This window comes from Carassius auratus, chromosome 48 (assembly GCF_003368295.1).
Source record: "Carassius auratus strain Wakin chromosome 48, ASM336829v1, whole genome shotgun sequence".
Classification (NCBI taxonomy): domain Eukaryota; kingdom Metazoa; phylum Chordata; class Actinopteri; order Cypriniformes; family Cyprinidae; genus Carassius; species Carassius auratus.
Genome location: NC_039290.1, coordinates 8150033 through 8169350, shown reverse-complemented (window position 1 = coordinate 8169350; position 19318 = coordinate 8150033). Strand labels below are relative to the sequence as shown.

At 41.1% G+C, this 19318-nt stretch overlaps 1 protein-coding gene across 3 annotated transcripts; it reads right to left on the bottom strand.

Annotated features, from left to right (window-relative positions):
- Positions 1-511: 511 nt before the first annotated feature.
- Positions 512-13983, bottom strand: LOC113065734 (cap-specific mRNA (nucleoside-2'-O-)-methyltransferase 1-like). Of its 3 annotated transcripts, none has more exons than XM_026237225.1 (24): positions 13899-13983; positions 12189-12321; positions 11929-12077; positions 11673-11831; positions 11493-11585; positions 10891-10962; positions 10683-10777; positions 10528-10600; positions 10242-10440; positions 9725-9843; positions 9539-9635; positions 8100-8232; positions 5476-5655; positions 5309-5365; positions 5127-5184; positions 4887-4955; positions 3915-4046; positions 3665-3790; positions 3286-3377; positions 2105-2173; positions 1835-1882; positions 1633-1745; positions 1425-1533; positions 512-1211 (listed from the first exon to the last, which is right to left on the bottom strand). In XM_026237225.1, exons 2-24 carry the CDS (start codon positions 12295-12297, stop codon positions 1076-1078), a joined length of 2487 nt encoding a protein of 828 aa, XP_026093010.1. In that variant the 5' UTR covers positions 12298-12321; positions 13899-13983; the 3' UTR covers positions 512-1075. The 3 variants fall into 3 exon arrangements, with proteins under 3 accessions (XP_026093010.1, XP_026093009.1, XP_026093011.1); XM_026237224.1 differs by having other exon boundaries at positions 13765-13940; XM_026237226.1 differs by lacking the exons at positions 512-1211; positions 1425-1533; positions 1633-1745; positions 1835-1882; positions 2105-2173 and adding an exon at positions 1921-2081 and having other exon boundaries at positions 13765-13941.
- Between the last annotated feature and the right edge of the window lie 5335 nt (positions 13984-19318).

The window sequence follows — 19318 nt, the reverse complement described above, 5'->3', positions numbered from 1 at the left end:
CTATTCCTTTAACCTCAAGATTTTCTGTAAAACAGATTTGAAATAATGTGTAATGTGAAGAGCGCATACAATTAAAAAAAAAAAAAAAAAAAACTTTCCGTTCATAAAATCCCCCCAAGAATCTAGTTCTCTTCTGGTGTTTGTAAGCTTCCATTGTTCAAACACTTCATTCAGGCAGTCTGTTTTTCCAGATTGTGTGGATTCTCAATGCAAGCAGAAACAAATGGAGTGTGTTATCAGCAGAGGTCCCAGCTCCAAATCTTCAGTCACAGTTTTCTTTTCCTACAATAGTGCATAAAATCTAGCTTTTGTTGCAAAAAAAGAAAGCTTTTAAGTGTCACAACCACATCTCAAAGTCCAATCAACAACTGATGAATAGAACCTAGTCCCAACGTCCTTCATTTTTTCTTTTTCGGTAAGCCATTACACATAAGAAAACATCTGTCACTGCTTCTATTTCATTGTGATTCTAAACTCAATAGAGACGAATAATGAAGCAGACCACAATCACTCAAGGAACAAACTTCCTCAGTGGTTTAATCTAATCAACATCACGAACAGGTTTAAAATTCAAATCCTTTTCCAAAATCACCACAAATGGCCAGTCTAAGATTTTTAAACACTGAAAGAAACTAAATAAAAACGAGAAAAACAAGGCAACACATGCACACAGTAGAGCGAATGCACACCGTCATGCCGTTTTAAATGGTAAACTTCAGCTAATCAGAATCAGAAGCTGCACACCTGATCGATTAGTGGAGGAATAATTCATGTGAGGAAGCAGGTTATGAAGTTCTGGAGAAAAACATGTGGACAAGGGAAAAGCAATGCCAGCTAAGTTTCTTTCTCCTCTGAAGATAACGGACACGCAGATACACACCACCGAGCACCAAGACGCCCTGTCGTCTAACTCAAAGGGGCTATTTTAGAGAGCCTTGAAGTGTGAAGAATTTGAATGTTTCTCAGTGGACTCTCGTGTAAGCTACAGTGCCCCCTGGAGGCGAGGACAATGTAGAGTCTGTGCTATGTTTCTTAATGTGGCATGACAGCATGATTGTAATGTGTACGTGTGTTTTTATTGTTGACAGTGTTGATGGATGAAGGAAAGCACGTCGTCTTTAGACAGTTTGTCCGGGTTGACCCGCGTCTGGGAGTCGTGAACCCGGACTCCTTCTTCCCAAGCCCAAAACAGCCGGTCTTGATGACATGCACTGAGAAACAGAAGAAGAGATAGTAACAAACAAATTAAAAAGGATGCTGGGGGTTTAGAGAGATTCTCATTTCTTTGAAGGTCAGATGCTACATCTTCTTGAAAATTCAAGTTGTGTAATGGCATTTTCCTGCTCAGGGCTTCAATCCAAAATCAGTTGCCAGTGCAGTGCCAGTCATGCAGGATTACTTAATATTGGCACTTTAATACTTACTGGAAAGGTGCCACAGAACCAGGCGGCAGTGCATAAGTCGATTCTTTGGTCTGCTTATTGTAGAAAAACTTTCTTTTAGAACTTTTGCTGAACGCCATTGTCCATGGGTCTGTCAAAATGACGAAAACGGAAAAAAATATTTGACCAAATCCTCTTTGACAAGGCACTCCACTTATATTATGCTTATTATTTCCTCCCTCTCTCTCACCGTTAACAGTTTTGATGATGTAAAGTCCACTGGGGAGGAAGTGACGGTCATCTCTGCCTGTGTATGACAGTCTTGGCATCCCTCCCGAGCTCTTGGTTACCTTCATTTCCAACCTGAGGAAAAAAAATTAATAATAATAACATACCGTAAAATAGTAATATTAAATGAAATACAAATTAGAAGAATCATCTAATGGTCGCACCTCACAAAGATCTTCTCCATCTCCTCTAACCTATAGACTTCCTTCACTCTAAAAAAATAAAATAGGGAATGAATGAATGAGGCCGAAACAGCAAGCAGACTGACTTGCAGTATTATCATAAACATGAAGGATCCTGTCTAGACTCTAGTAAAACACAGTATCTTCATTAATTTTACATACTGCACCCTCCGGTGTTCACAGGACTTCCTGGCCCCCAGGGCTGTCACTGACATGGCAATTAGCACAACTGCAAAGAGAAAGGAATATTACCGGATGGGGTTCATGTCTGGCCTGCTGGGTTTGGACACAGCTTTCACAAACTTCTCCGCCATCTGGATTCTGCACAAAATATATATATATATTTTTTTTCTTTACATTTCTGGATTGCATTTAGATTCAAGATAAGTAAAAATAGGATAGGTAAAAATTGATAGCCTGAATGCACTGTAAGTCGCTTTGGATAAAAGCGTCTGCTAAATGCATAAATTTAATTTAATTTTTTAATTTTAAGATAATAAACCCAAATCAGAAGCAACTAAAGCTGATTTGTGATTTCTGGAGCATAAGATATCCAATGGGAAATACTGGACGCTAATAATATATTAAACATACGAATAAAATAACTATATACAAAAATTCTGACGTTAATTGAAAGGTTTTTTTTAAAAAAATAGCATTTCTGCAGGGTAAACTTAAGACTTTTTTAGATCTTTGTAAGACTAAGTAAAATATTTTAAGAATCTATTGAATGGAACACAATACCTCAATATAGTTTCTAATGTAAATGTCTTGCATTAGCAAGACTTCAACGTTTCCCTAGTTCCTCTGCTCTCAACCATTAGAATATGGAAATAACTTTTACTGTACCTTCTGACTACAATGGAAAAAAATGTTTTTCATCAGTAATTTTGCTTTGCTTTCCAGTGCATATGTCTAAATATTATTACATCAAAATACATTAACTTGAGAAGAAAAATGGCATTAGATAGAAAGTCTTGTTTTCTGAGAAAATTATCCAAATGAAGTGACTTGTTGATTAAAACAAGAATTTCAAGAAACTCAATTTAAAGGGAAAACAATTTTCATACCCCACTGACAGATTCTTAATGTCGTTTTAAACATAAGCTCGTTTAATTTTGTTATGTTTCTCAGAAAACAGGCCATCATATCTTCAAACTGCATCTCAAGTAAATGCTGATTTAATGATGTTTAGATATCTTTATTGGATAACAAAACATAAATTAGCAGTGCATGCAAATTTTAATTCCTTGACGTTATGAATTTAAGACTTTCCTTTTCAATTTGAAGAAGTCTTATAAATAATAATGTATTCTAGCTATGTGTTTGCACAAACTGTATCTTAGTGGAAGGATTGCACTTTATAAACCTGCTTAGTAAAATAATAAAAGAATTCTACATGTATTCATTTGGGAATAGGTTCTGGTAAAGACCTCTGGTTGAAGTGCTGATCTCTGACATCAGTGCCGTTGAGAACAAGAGCATCGAGAATGTGCACAGCGTTGATCCTTCTCTGGGCTTTTCCCTACAAACACAGATGCAAAGACTCAAAATTGATGCAAAGATTTTTATATAGTGTATATTGATGTTTTATTTGTTATGTAAAGTGCTTTGAGAGGTAACATTTAAAGGCACTATAGAAAAATAAAGGTCATTATTATTATTATTGTTGTCGATAAAAAACTTCTTACAAGCATGCATGTCATTATTTTTTCATTGAAATAACACAAAAGCTCTTACATATTAATGTAAAGCTGTCATTTAACACAGTTCTGTCTACTCTCAATTACTGTACTGATTCTCTCTGTTCACCTCTCCCTTCAGCTCCTGGATGATCTCTACACTCAATAGTGTGTCTCTGGGCAGCTCCAGTTTGAAGTTCTCCAGCTTCTTCCATCGTAACGGGGCTTTGCCATCCCACGTGTAGATTTGAGATCTCTGCATACACAAACAGTTTCATTTTTTCACACTTTAAGCAATATATAAGGATATATATATATGACCAAAACATATTATAAATTTAGCCTAAATTACATAAATATCACATAGATATATTCCCTACCCCAAGTCCCAGTAGAAAGAGCTGTTCTCCTCCTCCCACAATGCACCTGTAGTCCAGTACGTGCTGTAGTTTATCCAGATTTCCTGAGATCAGTGCAGTTGGTCTGGAACTAAAACTGTCCATATCGGAGCCCTGAAATGGAAAATCAGTAAGCAGAGAAATACATTTATATTTGATTTATAAACAATTTAATTTATTTAATTTGTATTTGAATTTGTTAATTGTCGGACTGCCACTAATGGCACTCTTTTTTTATTACCTTTTTTTTCCTTATCACATATTTAAGTAATAATCCTAAATTAGATATCACTTTAAAAAGCTTAAACAATCAAAATTAAACCCGTGAAAGCTGTTTTTAAATAGGACATTGTATTACCATGGAAATGGTACTTAATGGTACTTGTCATATTACAAAATTTACTACAGTAGGTTATAATCAAAACTTTTTCTAATCTTGACAGAACATATATCCTTGGAAAGGTCTCAAAATTCCATATTTAAATGACGGAAGTAATGTTGTGACAAACCTATAAATTTGCGTCAGAAAAAAAAAAAAAAAAAAAAAAAAAATCACAAGAACTTAATTTTTTGTGATATCAACCTCAAATTTGGAACATAACTCGCTTATTTTAGATTTTACAGCAATTTTAGATTCTAAAATATTTAAAAATGAAACAAATTTAGTATAGTACATTTTCTTCACAGTAAACAAACCTTCTAATTTAAAAAATCATTTTCCCAATTATGTCATTGGAAATCATCCAAAAAAACATTTTTCTTTCTTTTTTTTTTTTTTAAAGAAAAAATATATAATTTCTTTTTTTTTTGGTGAATCATGACCCTGACTTTATAGACTTCAGTTGATTCACCCACTTAGCTCTTCTATTCTAGAACATCACATCCACAAGAGCATTACCACATTCCCAGCTAACTTCTCAAAGCCCACACACACACACACACACACACTCTTACCTTCACGAGCTCACAGAACTTTGCTTTCGGATCGGATGATGGATGAGTGACTCTGGCTTTATCAGGAATCTGCACAAAGATGAAGACGTTCAAGGTCTCAATCATTCAAATCGGAATCAGTTTGTCCCTACACATACCTACGCAAAACATTGTTCTTTGAAATCTTTCAGACACCACCACAGAGCACTAAAGTAGACCTCAGTCCACTATGAAGCTTGTGGCAATTGTTTTTGGACTCACCCCCCATAGTTTGAGACATTCTTTGCGGATGTCAGCTTGCCTGGGCTCAAACAGTGTCCTACAAAAGACATACAGCCTTGTCAGGGACGCTTATACAGACTCAGACATGTGCAAACAAACAAATAAAAGAGAGTTTGAGATGAATGCCCTGAAACACACCAGAGGAAGAATGTGTGACTCACGTATCTCTGACGTACGCGTGGATCTTACCCAGCGCTTTGATCTGTACTGCACAATGGCTGCAAGACAAGGGATCAGAGTTCAATAAATAAACCCAAGCATGAATGAATGCATCGATCCAGAGAGAAAGAGACAAAAAAAAAAAAGGGTCATAAAGTGATGACGGCACCTTTCATTGGAGTTGATCATGAATTGGAAGAAGTCAGTGTCTCCTTTAATAATTTCCAGAGGGACGACTTCAGTAACGTCTCTGTCCGAGTGTCTGAATTGATTCAGTTTCAGGTTGATGGTGAACATGTATTCTCTGACAGCATCGGTGCCTGGCTTCAAACTCTTACACACCACATATCTGCATGCAGACAGCAGTAAAAAATCAGTCCCTAATGCTCATGCACAATAATCAACTGTTACATTATGTGACGTCAGTCAACAAAGCTACTTTTTCTGTCCATGCATAATAATAATAATAATAATAATAGTGTGTTCAATAAAACCAGGAATGTGCATTAAAGTAAACAGGGCAACATTTTTAGTTTTAAAGTTTTATTATTAAAAAAGTCCTATGTGCTAATATATCAGAATTGATCAGTAAAAAAAATTAAAAAAATCTATAGAAACAAATAATGAATCATAATAATGATTCACACACACACACACACACACACACACATATATATAAATAAAAAAGTCTCAGGACTTGACTGATTCACTTCATTGTTGTTTTAAGCAGGTTAGCAGTTACTTGTCCTGTCGGGCAAGGAAAATTCTCTGTCATTTGCCCCTTCAGAAAATCCACTCATCTCAAACAAGCATGTCGAGCCCTGCATATATATGTGACCCTGGACCACAAAACCAGTCTTAAGTGTAAATTTTCTAAAATGAGATTGATATATCATCTGAAAGCTGAATGAATAAGATTTCCATTGATGTATGGTTTATTAGGATAGGACAATATTTGGCCGAGATACAACTATTTTAAATTCTAAATACTGAGAAAAATCACCTTTGAAGTTGTCCAAATTAATTCTTATTAATTCTTATGATAATGATTGACCCATATAATGTTTCTACAAACAGCCTGGCAACTTAAGATTGTTTTATGCTCCAGGGTCACATATACATATATATATACCAACACACGTGATTGTCATGATGTGTGTATCACGTCAGTAAAGCTGGTTCTGTGATAAGTACTAAATATCCATCACCTGCTTTCAAATGGAGCGGCACTTACTACACAGAGCCGTAGTTCGCTGACAAGCTACGCAATACCGTGTCATAATCTCAGATGAATCGTATGCGGTTATGAACGCGATATTGCGTAGCTTGCCAGCAAAACAATGACTCTGGGGAAGTCGTGGCCTAATGGTTAGAGGGTTGGACTCCCAATCGAAGGGTTGTGGGTTCTAGTCTCGGGCCGGACGGAATTGTGGGTGCGGGGAATGTACAGTTCTCTCTCCACCTTCAATACCACGACTTAGGTGCCCTTGAGCAAGGCATCGAACCCCCAACTGCTCCCCGGGCGCCGCAGCATAAATGGCTGCCCACTGCTCCGGGTGTGTGCTCACAGTGTGTGTGTGTGTGTTCACTGCTCTGTGTGTGTGCACTTCGGATGGGTTAAATGCAGAGCACAAATTCTGAGTGTGGGTCACCATACTTGGCTGAATGTCACTTCACTTCTTCTTCTTCTTCTGTATATTAAGTGCTGCTCCATTTGAAAGCAGGTGATGGACATTTACCAAGAGAAATGAACCAAGAGAAAACATTACCGTCTCCAGCCGCTAGAGGGCCCTCTTGCGGCTGTAGACGGTAATGTTTTCTCTTGGTTCTTGGTTCTAAATAAATGCGACATAGTCCAGTGCGACTTATATATGTTTTTTTCCTCATCATGACGTATTTTTGGACTGATGCGACTTATAGACCGGAAAATACGGTAATCGTGCAGCCCTAATATATACACACACACATACAGACAAGTTTGGAATCAGAGTGATTTTAAGTGTTTTGTTTTGTTTTTTGTTTTGTTTTTATGCGTTTCTTTTACTCATCAAAGCTGCATTTATTTAATCAAAAATACAGGGAAAAATGCAATATTGTGAAATATTAATATGATGTAATAGAACATAAGAAGTGATGGCAAAGATTTATATTGTTAGAAAGAATTAATATTTAAAAAACACAAATGCTGTTCTTTTTTACCTTTTTTTTCATCAAATAATCCTGAAAAAAGTAATGCAGTTTCCAAAAAAAAAATATTTGGCAGAACAACTGTTGCCAACATTGATAATTCTAATAATAAATCAGCATATTAGAATGATCATGTGACACTTTATACTGGAGTAATAGCTGATGGAAATTCAGCTTTGCATCACAGAAATAAATTATATTATTACAAATATATATATATAAATAGAAACCATTATTTTACATTGTAATAAAAAAAAAAAATCTGTGTTTTTGATCAAATAAATGCAGCCTTGATAAGCATAATAGAATTATTTCAAAAACATTACAAGTCTTACTGATCCAAAACTTTTGAATGATAGTGTAAATTAATCATAAGAGATTTCCTTCATTAAAAAAATCGTATTTATTCCAAACTTTCGCCTGGTAGTGTAAATAAAAAATAAAATATAGCATTGAAGTTTCAGCCAATTTCTGCATTTTCAAGTCAAGAAAAAAAAAAATGTATATTAATATGCTGAACAGAGAAACCTAGGTATATAAGTTTCAGTGTCCACTGCCAGGAGCTCTCTCACGCTCTCAAGTGAGTCATGGACGATGAAAACAAACCTCTCTGAATTGGCAGGCCGGCTGGTGACGGGTTTGAACAGCGAGACCCTCTCGAAACAGAGGTACAGCAAATAAATCAAGCCCACGCTGAACGGTGTGAACAGGTCAAACGTCTTACACACAAAATGGCCTCCTGCAAAACACAAAGATTTTGAGTTGAGAAGTTGAAGCAAAAGTGTTTAAATAATTATCATACATCTATTTAAATGGACCATATAAATGGAAAACAACCAAATCTTAACATAGCTCTTTTATATAATCCTAAAAGGCACAGAGTTAAGAGAACATTTAGAGAAACAATGGAAAAAAATTCATGTAAAACTAAAACTTTTTTGACTAAAACAAAACTTAAGGTTTTAAAACATGGCTCTTCAATACTAGAACCGTAAAAAGCATTATCGTTGATTTGATACACCTAAAATTTGCTCTCAGGTAACCAAGGCTTCTCTCAATCACATAATTATCTTCCTAATCACAGGATTTTTAGAATAAATAGATTTGTGTCTGGGCGCATCCCAAGATAAAATCCAAACAGATCTGAGACAGGAGGCTCTACAATAATATCAAGGAAAGAAAAGGCATTAAATCATCTTCAAAGCCTTGAGAAAGACATCATCAAAGAGATGAGATCGTTTGGAACCGCTGTGAAAGAACTGGCTGTCCTCCAAAACTGGGTGTCTGGGACAGAAGAAAAAACCAGAAGACAGATACAGTGTTCCATGACAAAGACAGAAGATGCACTACTGATGTGAATCATCCGTCCCTAGAGCTGAGCACAATAAAGCTTTAATGATACTTCTTCAACATCAGGGGAACGAAAACTCGTGAAGAGGAAGGGGGAAAATAGACTGAGTGAAACCAAAAACATCCTTGAGGAAAACAAGGATTTTTAGTGATTTAACCAAAAAGACAAAAACCCAACTTCCAATAAGAAGATGGTCAAAGCATACACAAAAAGCCCAAAAATCCAGACTAATCTCAATTGGACACAATCCAATCTGAACTACCTATTAACATACAATTTTCACAAATATCTACAGAGAAGAAAATAGTGAATCAGCAATTAGATTCGATTTACAAAAAGTGAGTTTGCAGTGAGTTTGCAAGCTTGACCTGAATGTAATGAGACAGACAGACACAAAATAATGGCTCAAACAGACTTTCTGTTGAATCACAGCAAGCATACAACATTAAAGGAATTTAGTCTGAATCACGAGCAAATGGCTTTTAAATGGTTTAAAAAAAACACTTAAAAAGTAACTGATTTGAATCAGTCTGACAAACCCAAACTAACTCAATTATTATTATTTTATTAAATGTTGATTTTCTCTTTGCTAATTATCGTCCCCAACACAAATCTGAAAAAAAAAAGTCCAAGTGAGTGAATAATGTTTATTGGCACGTTATATGCACACAAACAAAACACACACACACATTACCTGGTCTGACGACGGACATGGCAGTGAGGAACTGACACAGAAGGAGCTGTTTACTCAAAATCTCCTGAATGTTCTCTTGGCCCTCCACAGAAAACCCCTGATGAGCAACACACCATCAGAATCTATCGACCAATCACACAACAACAATATTCACATTTAAACCAATCGCAAAAGAGCATGTCTTACCCCATCTGCCATTATGAAGTGCAGGCCCCGCCCTTCAGTGCTGTCTAAGACAAAGTTGCGAAACGCAGTGATGTTTTCCGGCCGCGTGATGTCACCATCGCCATCAATCCCACCCTCACCTGAAACGACGGTAATGAGACATTCAAAAGATTTCCAATATTTTAATTCCATTAACAACTAGATTAAACATTTATACTACCAGTGTAAGTGAAATTGGAATAAAAACTAATTTTAAGGCTGCGTTAATGTAATTAAAAATTAAGACTGTAGTAATGATGCTAAAAATTCATCATTGCATCACAGGAATACATTTCGTTTTAAAATATATTATAAAAGAAAACAGTTATTTTTTTATTGTAATAATATTACACACTTCTTTTACTGCATATTTGATTAAGCATAAGAGACTTTATGAATATTCAAAATTTCTGAACAGTAGAATAGGTGTTACATTAAACTTTCTACATTAATCGATACAGTAAAAACGTTAGCTTGTTTAAATGGTTGAAACTCATACCATAATAGGCCTCAAAGAGCTCGCTGGGAGCAGCATAGAAATCTTCCAGTTTGAAATCGTTGGATCCTTTAAGAGTCATCCCAAAACCTTTCGCGTGCCAGCGCCGCCGCCACAACACATACTCAGAGAATCCTCCCGGTCCTGCACATACATCTCCAAAATACAGCAACTCACCATCTTTATCACGCGTCTGCGGCTTCTACACACACAGACATCCGATTCAGAAATGTTATTACAGCACATATTACACCCCATAATGCCACAGCTTGTGTAATTGTGGTCTCACCCCTTGAAAATCCTTGGGGTTAGTGAACATATAGTCAAAAACATGATCCATGTTCGCCATCTTCATAGCAGCTCTGAGGAGAAAACAGAGAGAAAGAAATTTAGAAAAGACATGCTTCTATTATTACAAAGTATGCATGTGGAAACACTACCTACCTGTTAAGAAAGAAAGCCCCTCGGATTGTTTCGTAAGGGTTTGATCGAGTACGCGCTCTCCTCATCTCCTCCCCCTCCAAGTCATCAAACACAGTCTGAAAAGAAATACAAATAAAATGACGTGTTACATTATAACAAGACACAGAGAACTATGTGTTTTGGTCTTATGCAACACAGGAGAAACATAAGAAATGTTTGACACACTCACTTTGCAGCGAAGGAGGAGATGCAGCAGATTCTCCGAGCAAAATTCAGTTTCATCATCAATTCTTAATTTTTTCTACAAATATAAGCATAGGTATAAGTATACATATAAACATGGGAACATGATAAATAACATTTTTATATGAATGTACACTACCATTCTTTCGATTCAAAAAAAGAAAAGAAATGAATACTTTAATTGAGCAAAAACACATTAATGTGATCAAAAGTGACAGTAAAGATATTTATAGAAAGATATAATTGATATTTATTTTCAAATAAATACTTTTCTTTTAAACCTTTCATTGGAAGGAAACCCAGCATAAAACCTCAAAATGAAAAACAGCAATGCATGCATTTTCATGCCAACTACCCATTTACAGTTTGTGGTAAGGTCTTTATCGTAGCCAGGTTTATTAGTAAAGCTAATATTTTTAAAACACTATTTGCACCGCACACCCATGTGAACAAGAGACAACAAATAACTGAGCAAAAATGTATTTAGTCAGATGGTGGCTAATAATTTTTTACTATAAAAAGTAAAAGGATAAGCATTCGATCTTAAACTAATCATTTTAGTTCATCAGGTAACATGTGCTGCAATACCTGGCCCACAGTCATCCAATCCTTCAGCTCATCTGCGTCTGGGATCTCTGGAGAGCTTTCTGGAAACCACGTCACTGACTCTAAAGCACTTGGCTGAGAGTAGAAATGAAGGAAAAATAATGGCCCTGGACTACTAAGGTTTCTGTTTTAATAGAAACACTATTGGAAATGTTGCCGTACCTCCGGCTCATCTTGCCAGTCTACATTGAGGTCGCCCTGGAAGCCCTTCAGGGTCAGACCCAAACCACGCCTCCCACGTTGGGTCGATGCTTCTACGATCTCTTTCCGCCCTTGACCGAACTTTCCCAAACCTTCGCCTTCTCTGAAACCCATTTTGGCCTGAAGGAAAGAGAGTAGGACACCATTTTAATGTGTCAGTATGCATTTAACAGGCTGACAAGAGAGTGAAAGGAATGACAGAAGGCGCTTATTTTACCATGAGTTTCTGAGAGACTCGGTTATACATAGAAAATTTGGGGGCTTCAGAAGAGGCATCGTTGTCCTCAGCATTCTGGGAATCAGAAGGCCTGGAGAAACTGGGTTTGTGATCCTCAACATCACTGAGAGACTCACTCTGACTTGAATCTGGGAGATGAAAAAACGGGACAAGCTTACAGAAACTTAGAGTATATAACCAGAGTATCTGGACAAGCGAACATCCCAGTGTGAAGTGCCACAAGGAAACTCCTCTCTAACCCTGACTGGTGGTTCTTTGAGAAGACTCCTCATCTTCATCAGAGGAATCCTCACGGATAGCCTTCCTCTTCTTCAGAGGCTCGTCTGATGCTTGTGCCCGTCTCTTCATCTTAAATCCAAGAGGTCCAAGAGCCTGCATTCATTCAAAAACATGATATCAGTGGATTAAAACCCAAAACAATGATGAATAACATGGACTTAATGGGTTAAATTCAACAATCATCAAGATTTTAGGTTAACATTTCAATTAACGTATAAAAGAGTGTATATTTTGAGCGCTATAAGTGGTAACCCAAGTTCACCAGAATGTTATTTTGCCATTTATGAGAACCATTTACAAAAACAAGAGAACAGAGGTATATTAAAATATTATTTCATATCATCATACTTCCCCAGCTGATTAGTCACAGAACATTAAGACATTAAGACATTAATTTTGTTGACATATTTGATTTAAAAGGCATTTACAGAGGGGGATTTGGATCTCTTTTCAATACTCCATAAATCCGAAAAATACTGTCAAACAGGCAGAAAAATTATACGTCTTCACTATGTTTTCAGGCATAGAAAGTGGTATGAAACAGGCAAAGTTATATGAACAAAACCCTCTGTGTAATATATATATAGAGAGAGAGAGAGAGAGAGAGAGTGAGAGAGAGAGTGAGAGAGTGAGAGAGGAATGAAATAGAAAGTATGGTGTAAGTGTAGATTTCAGACATAGTGCATCAGAATAAAACTTATTTTGAGACAAGCATAAAAATATGCATTGCAATTAACAACAACAGATAAAGTGTAATAAAATATGCAATTAAATTTGTATTTTGCATATTTTCTAGCCGTTACTTTGAAAGAAGGAATTTTATGAATGCAAAATAGTCCAAAACTGGCCTAAAAACAATGGTTTTGCCTTAAAATCCAATATTCCATGCAGCATCTCGGTTAATAAAAGCTGTGAGGCTAATTGCGATCTAAAAATAGTTTTACATCGAGTACAATTTGTCACATATGTCAAATAACAATGTAAGTGAATAAATGTTGAACTAAAATTCTATAATTCTGTTCATTATGTAATTCTTAAGATTGTAAAACTGAGAACTGTTTAAAAACAGATTTACGGGGACTGTAAACCTTAAAACATAATGCTATTAAATAATTGTGCTGCATTTATCATCATCTATTCATTTCCTTAGAAAAACTCTCGACATTTGGATTTTCATATTCAGGTCAAAACTACAGGTTAGAGTTAATAGTGATGAAACAGAACAGGGACCAAGCAGGACATTTATCATTTATTTATTCAAATGTATAAAAACTAAGCTAGCAGTAATTATTTATCTGCTTTGGCAATATAACTATGGTCTATTTCGGTTTAAAATGTGCAATAGTGAAAATGATTACGCTAAGTTTATTATCCTTGCTATCGAATTTCAGGAAATGTCCAAATGTTTTGGGAGATCTTACAGATCTAAAGGTCTTAGAAACATGACTGTGTGACCCAAACACAAAGTAAAATCAACATTTAGCTTCATAGGTTTCGATTTCACAAGAAACAATTCTGCGACACTCGCAAACATACCCAAAAGGAAATATGCAGCTATAATCCTGAGTCACCTCCGCGATGTAAACTCATTTTTGATTTGTATCCAATTTGTACAATTTCTGCTTTATGTTATATTTCAAACATCAAATCAGGCCCGCGTTCCAGCTTACCGTGTTGCTGGCGCATGATAATTACGTCACCCCCGGGGTTGGACAACAAACGCTAGAACATCTCGGTTACGTATGTAACCTTGGTTCCCTGAATAGGGAACGAGATGCTGCGGTGACGTCACCACGTATGGGAACACCTCTGGTGTGACGAATGTCTGAAGCCCTATACCATCCCGCCAATCCTATTGGCCAAATGGCGCATAGCACCACCCTGCGCATGCGCGCGCATGATATACCTGGGTGCAGCGCGCCATTTCGCTCAGATTTCATGACTGAAGATGAAGAGTTATCAAGGTACGGAACGGCCAGAACCGCAGCATCTCGTTCCCTATTCAGGGAACCAAGGTTACATACGTAACCGAGATGTTCCCTATCATAGGTCACTTCGATGCTGCGGTGACGTCACCACGTATGGGAACGATATACCAAAACGCCTGACGTACCTGATAACTGAGATCCGAGGAAGCAACTGCTCAAGCGGAGAGAACCCGGGAGCCAGGGGCCATCCTCACATCCAGACTGTAGGATTTGATAAAAGTGCTCGGTGAGGACCATCCTGCCGCAGCACAGATATCATCCATAGAAGAGCCACTGAGAAAAGCTTGAGAAGAAGCTACAGCTCGAGTGGAATGAGCCTTAACCCCTAAGGGTGAAGCGAGTCCGCGCGCCTCATAGGCCAAAGAAATCGCCTCCACCAGCCAATGGGACATGCGCTGTTTTGTAACTGCATGGCCCTTACTTTTATGTCCAAAGCAGACAAACAGCTGGTCAGAACCACGCCAAGGAGCTGTGCGATCCACATAAGTCTTTAAAGCTCTCACAGGGCAAAGACTTAGATCTCCTGACCCGGCCTCGGCAGGCGAAAAAGCTTCCAGAACCACTTGCTGAAAGCGAAAAGGGTTAGATGCGACCTTAGGAACATAGTTAGGCCTGGGCCGCAGCAGCACCTTCACAGAGCCTGGTGCAAATTCCATGCATGAGGGTGAAACAGAAAGAGCCTGTAAATCCCCAACTCTCTTGAGGGAGGATAAAGCCATGAGAAGAAGTGTCTTCAATGTCAGGATTTTATCCGATACGGTCTCCAAGGGCTCAAACGGATGCCCTGATAAACCTAACAACACAATGGATAAATCCCATGAAGGAACTCGCACAGGGCGGAAAGGCCTCAGCCGTCGCGCACCCTGTATGAAACGAGAAACTAATGGATGACGCCCCACAGAGGCACCGCCTATGCATTCGTGGTAAGCTGAAATGGCTGCCACGTAAACCTTTAAAGTGGCTGGTGTAACGCCATCCGAAAAACGCTCCTGGAGGAACTCCAGCACTGAAGCCACTGGGCAGTAAACTGGATCCACATTATGATTACCACACCAGGCTGTAAACAGTCTCCCCTTGAAAGCATATAAGCGTCTCGTAGAAGCTGCTCTAGAACTCAATATAGTCTCAGTAGTTTCAGCAGAAAGACCGGGACATACTAACGCACTCCGCTCAGTGGCCACGCCCACAGTTTCCACAGATCTGGCCTCGGGTGCCAAATCAGCCCCTGTGCTTGTGATAATAAATCCTGTCTGATGGGAATCTCCCACGGAGAGCCCGCTAGCAGACTGATCAGATCCGCAAACCACGGCTGCGTGTGCCATCGCGGAGCCACCAGCAGCAGCTGTTCCACTCTGTCCCGGCGTAATCTGCATAATACCGCTGGGATCAAACGAATCGGAGGAAAAGCATACAGACTGGTCTTGGGCCAGCTGTGAGCTAACGCATCCACGCCCAGGGGCGATGGGGAGCGTAGGGAGAACCATAGCGGGCAATGCGTAGTCATGCTCGATGCGAATAAATCCACTTTCGCTTTGCCGAATATCCGCCATAAAAGATCCACCGTCTGGGGGTGTAATCGCCATTCTCCCTGTTCCAGAGCCTGTCTGGATAGCAGATCCGCTCCGAAATTCAATCGTCCGGGGACATGAATGGCCCGGATCGAGAGAAACTTGTCCCGAGACCACAGAAGAACACGCCTCGCCAGCCTGCACAGGGGGCGAGAGCGCAATCCTCCTTGATGGTTCAGATAAGACACAACCGCTGTGTTGTCTGATCTGAGTAGCACATGACGGCCGATCAGCAGATCCGAGAAATACTGGAGAGCCAGAAAAACTGCCAGTAATTCCAGTCTGTTTATATGCCAGCCGCGCTGAGCCGCTGTCCACACTCCGTGGGCTGGTCGCCCTCGACACACAGCTCCCCAACCAGTCAAAGACGCGTCCGTCGTGACAGTCTCTCGGAAAGCATAAATTCCCAATCGAACTCCTGACAGGAGAAATTCGGTTGACATCCAAATTTTCAGCGACATCACACACCGCCGTGTCACCGAAATCGTGCGATGCGGGAGACAACGGGGTGAAATATTCCGCCTTTTCGTCCACCACTGAAAAGGGCGCATTTGAAGCAATCCCAGACGAATCACGGGGGATGCTGCTGCCATTAGACCCAAGAGCCTGAGGCACAATCTCACCGTCACCGTGCGACCCGCTTTGAAGTGCCGCACGCATGACGCAATCGACTGAACGCGCGCGAGAGTCCAGATCTATTCCAAGAAAAGTTATCCGTTGAGAGGGAGTTAAAACACTCTTCTTGAAATTTGTTCGTAAGCCCAGGCTGTTTAAATGATTCAGCACAAGATCTCGGTGAGAGTGTGCTTGAGTCCGCGATTGCGCTAGCACCAGCCAATCGTCCAAATAGTTCAACACACGAACGCCCTGGAGCCGCAACGGGGCCAGAGCTGCGTCCATGCACTTTGAGAACGTACGGGGCGCTAAAGCCAAGCCAAAGGGAAGAACGCGGTACTGATACGCTTTGCCCTCTAAAGCGAATCTGAGGAACTTCCTGTGTCTCTTGACGATCTGAATATGGAAATACGCATCCTTCAGATCGATCGTAATAAACCAATCGCTTGGTCGGATCTGAGACAGAATATTTTTCACCGTCAACATCTTGAATTTGCTCGGTCTGAGTGCAAGATTCAGACGGCGTAAATCCAGAATGGGTCGTAACCCGCCGTCTTTTTTCGGTACCACGAAATAACGGCTGTAAAAACCTGTCTCCATCTGAGAGGGGTGTACTTCTTCTATAGCCCCTTTGCTCAGCAGAGCTGACATTTCTTGTCGCAGCACCGCCATTTCCGTAGACTTCACCGTAGTGGGAAGAATTCCGCGGAAAGGAGGCGGGCCTTTCCGAAACTGAATGGTGTATCCGTGACAAACCGTGCGTAACACCCATTGAGGAATGCCGGGCAAGCGTTCCCACGCGGCCCGAAACAATATTAACGGTTTCAAAGCTTCCGCTCCCAGCAACGCCGTCATACGCGTTAAAACGACCGGACACGAAAAACCCGTGGTGTTCGTGCACCGGGGAAGCGTATGCGCCGGAGTCGTTGCGTTCCGTTGAGTATAATCCTGAAACGTGTCCACGGCAGGAATTAGGCCAACAGATGGAACATCGGGCTCTGCCGATAGCGAAAAAGCGGCGGCTGTGTGAGCCGTCATAAACGGGCCGTTTGTGTAGGGTCCTTGAGTCGTCCCTCGAACTCCGAAAGCAGGATTGCGCAGAGTGTCTGAGGGAGCGTCTGTCATTACAGCTCGATCCAATGTTGCTCGAGGCGCTGTTAGCGGCGAGACAATCAATGTTTGAGCATGGGGACTGCAATGAGAGTGTGGGATGCGCGAAAGCGGTCCGACAGCGCTCTCTAGCGGAGGGCACAGTCCCTGGCAAGCAGCAAAAAGATCAGGAGCTGCTATTCGGCACCCGAGAACGAGAGGCTTTAGCCGTCGAGGTCAGGTTCAAACGCTTACGTTGACGCTGGTGCGCCGGAGGAAAAACCCTAGGGCCCCAGTCCTTACGAGGAGGCGCCATGGGTGTAGGTTCCTCTCGAGAGGCTGCTCGCTGGCGGTGAGAGGAGGTTGAGCGAGAACGCGCGGGCTCTTGCCGGCGTTCGACCTCCCTGGGTCTGCGGGGAATCAGCTGGCGGAAAGCGGCTGATTGCTGTTTCGCTGCCCTGAACTTCTCCACTACTGACGTGACAGCCTCACCGAACAATCCATCCCTGGAGACAGGGGCATCCATAAGGAAAGATTTATCCTTCTCCTTAATATCGGTGAGATTAAGCCAGAGGTGGCGCTCAACCGAAATCAAACCGGCCATAGTACGGCCCACTGCACGAGCGGTATGTTTGGTAGCGCGTAGCGCCAAATCCGTAGCTCTACGCAGTTCTTTAACTGCCTCCGGTGTGATGCTCTCACCTTCATCCAATTCCTTCAATAACTCCGCCTGGTAGGCCTGAAGGACCGCCATAGAGTGGAGCGACGCAGCCGCCTGACCAGCCGCCATGTAGGATTTACCCACCAAACTAGACGTGACTCGACACGCCTTCGAAGGAAGAAGGGGGCGAGACTTCCAAGCCGCGGCCGAACTAGGCGCAAGGTGTTCGGCGAGAGTCTCTTCCACCGGGGGCATCATAGTATAGCCATGGTTCGCCATATCAGAAACGGTGGCGAAATCCGCGGCCGCGGCGTTAGTAATCCGCGCCGAAAATGGCTGTTTCCAGGACCTCGAAACCTCCTGGTGGAGGTCCGGGAAAAAAGGCAAAGGCCTCCGGGGCTGTGTAGGTGTCCGACTGGTTAAAAAACGGTCGTCCAGCTTGGAAGAAGGTTGGGCCTCGGCCTTGTCAACCTCCCAATCTAGCCCCAATTTACCCACCGCACGAGAAACCACATCCAACAGCTCACTGTAGGAGGGGGAAATACGCCTCTCCTGTCCGCTAGGAGGAAGAGGGCTAGTGTCGGTCGCGAAGTCCTCAGACCCCGAGGCCGCGGTGGATAAAACATCGTCGTCATAGCGTCCACAACCGAAGGAGATGGCGGTGCATGCCTCCGGTGCGGGAAGTAAATCCTCATTAGAGAAGACGACGGGCTCAGTATAAGTTTTATTCTGCAGCAGGGTAGGGGAGAGCGAGCGATGTGGAGAATATTCCAGCGCTGCGCTGTCCACAAAATCCATGTCGCACGTGTCACCCCAGGCCCTCGCCTCGTGCGGTGCCTCGGCAGTCGCAGAGGTGACCTGACGGGGGTTAGACTCGAGGGCGACATTAGAGAAAACTTCCACCCTGGAGCGCAGTACTCTGAGCCGCAGGCCATCACAATGGGGACAGGAAGAAAGGCCGCTAAGCGCCGCCTGTGCGTGATGTAAACCAAGACATACTACGCACCTGTCATGAGTGTCCCCCGCCGTGATGTACCTGGTACATGGCTCCTTACATTTTCGAAAGCTCATCGCGTCCGCGAAGAGGAGTTAACACTGCTCGAAGAGATCGCTGGAGAACGCGAGACGATAGGGCACAGATGATTCGCTATTCCTGAAGGAATGAAATC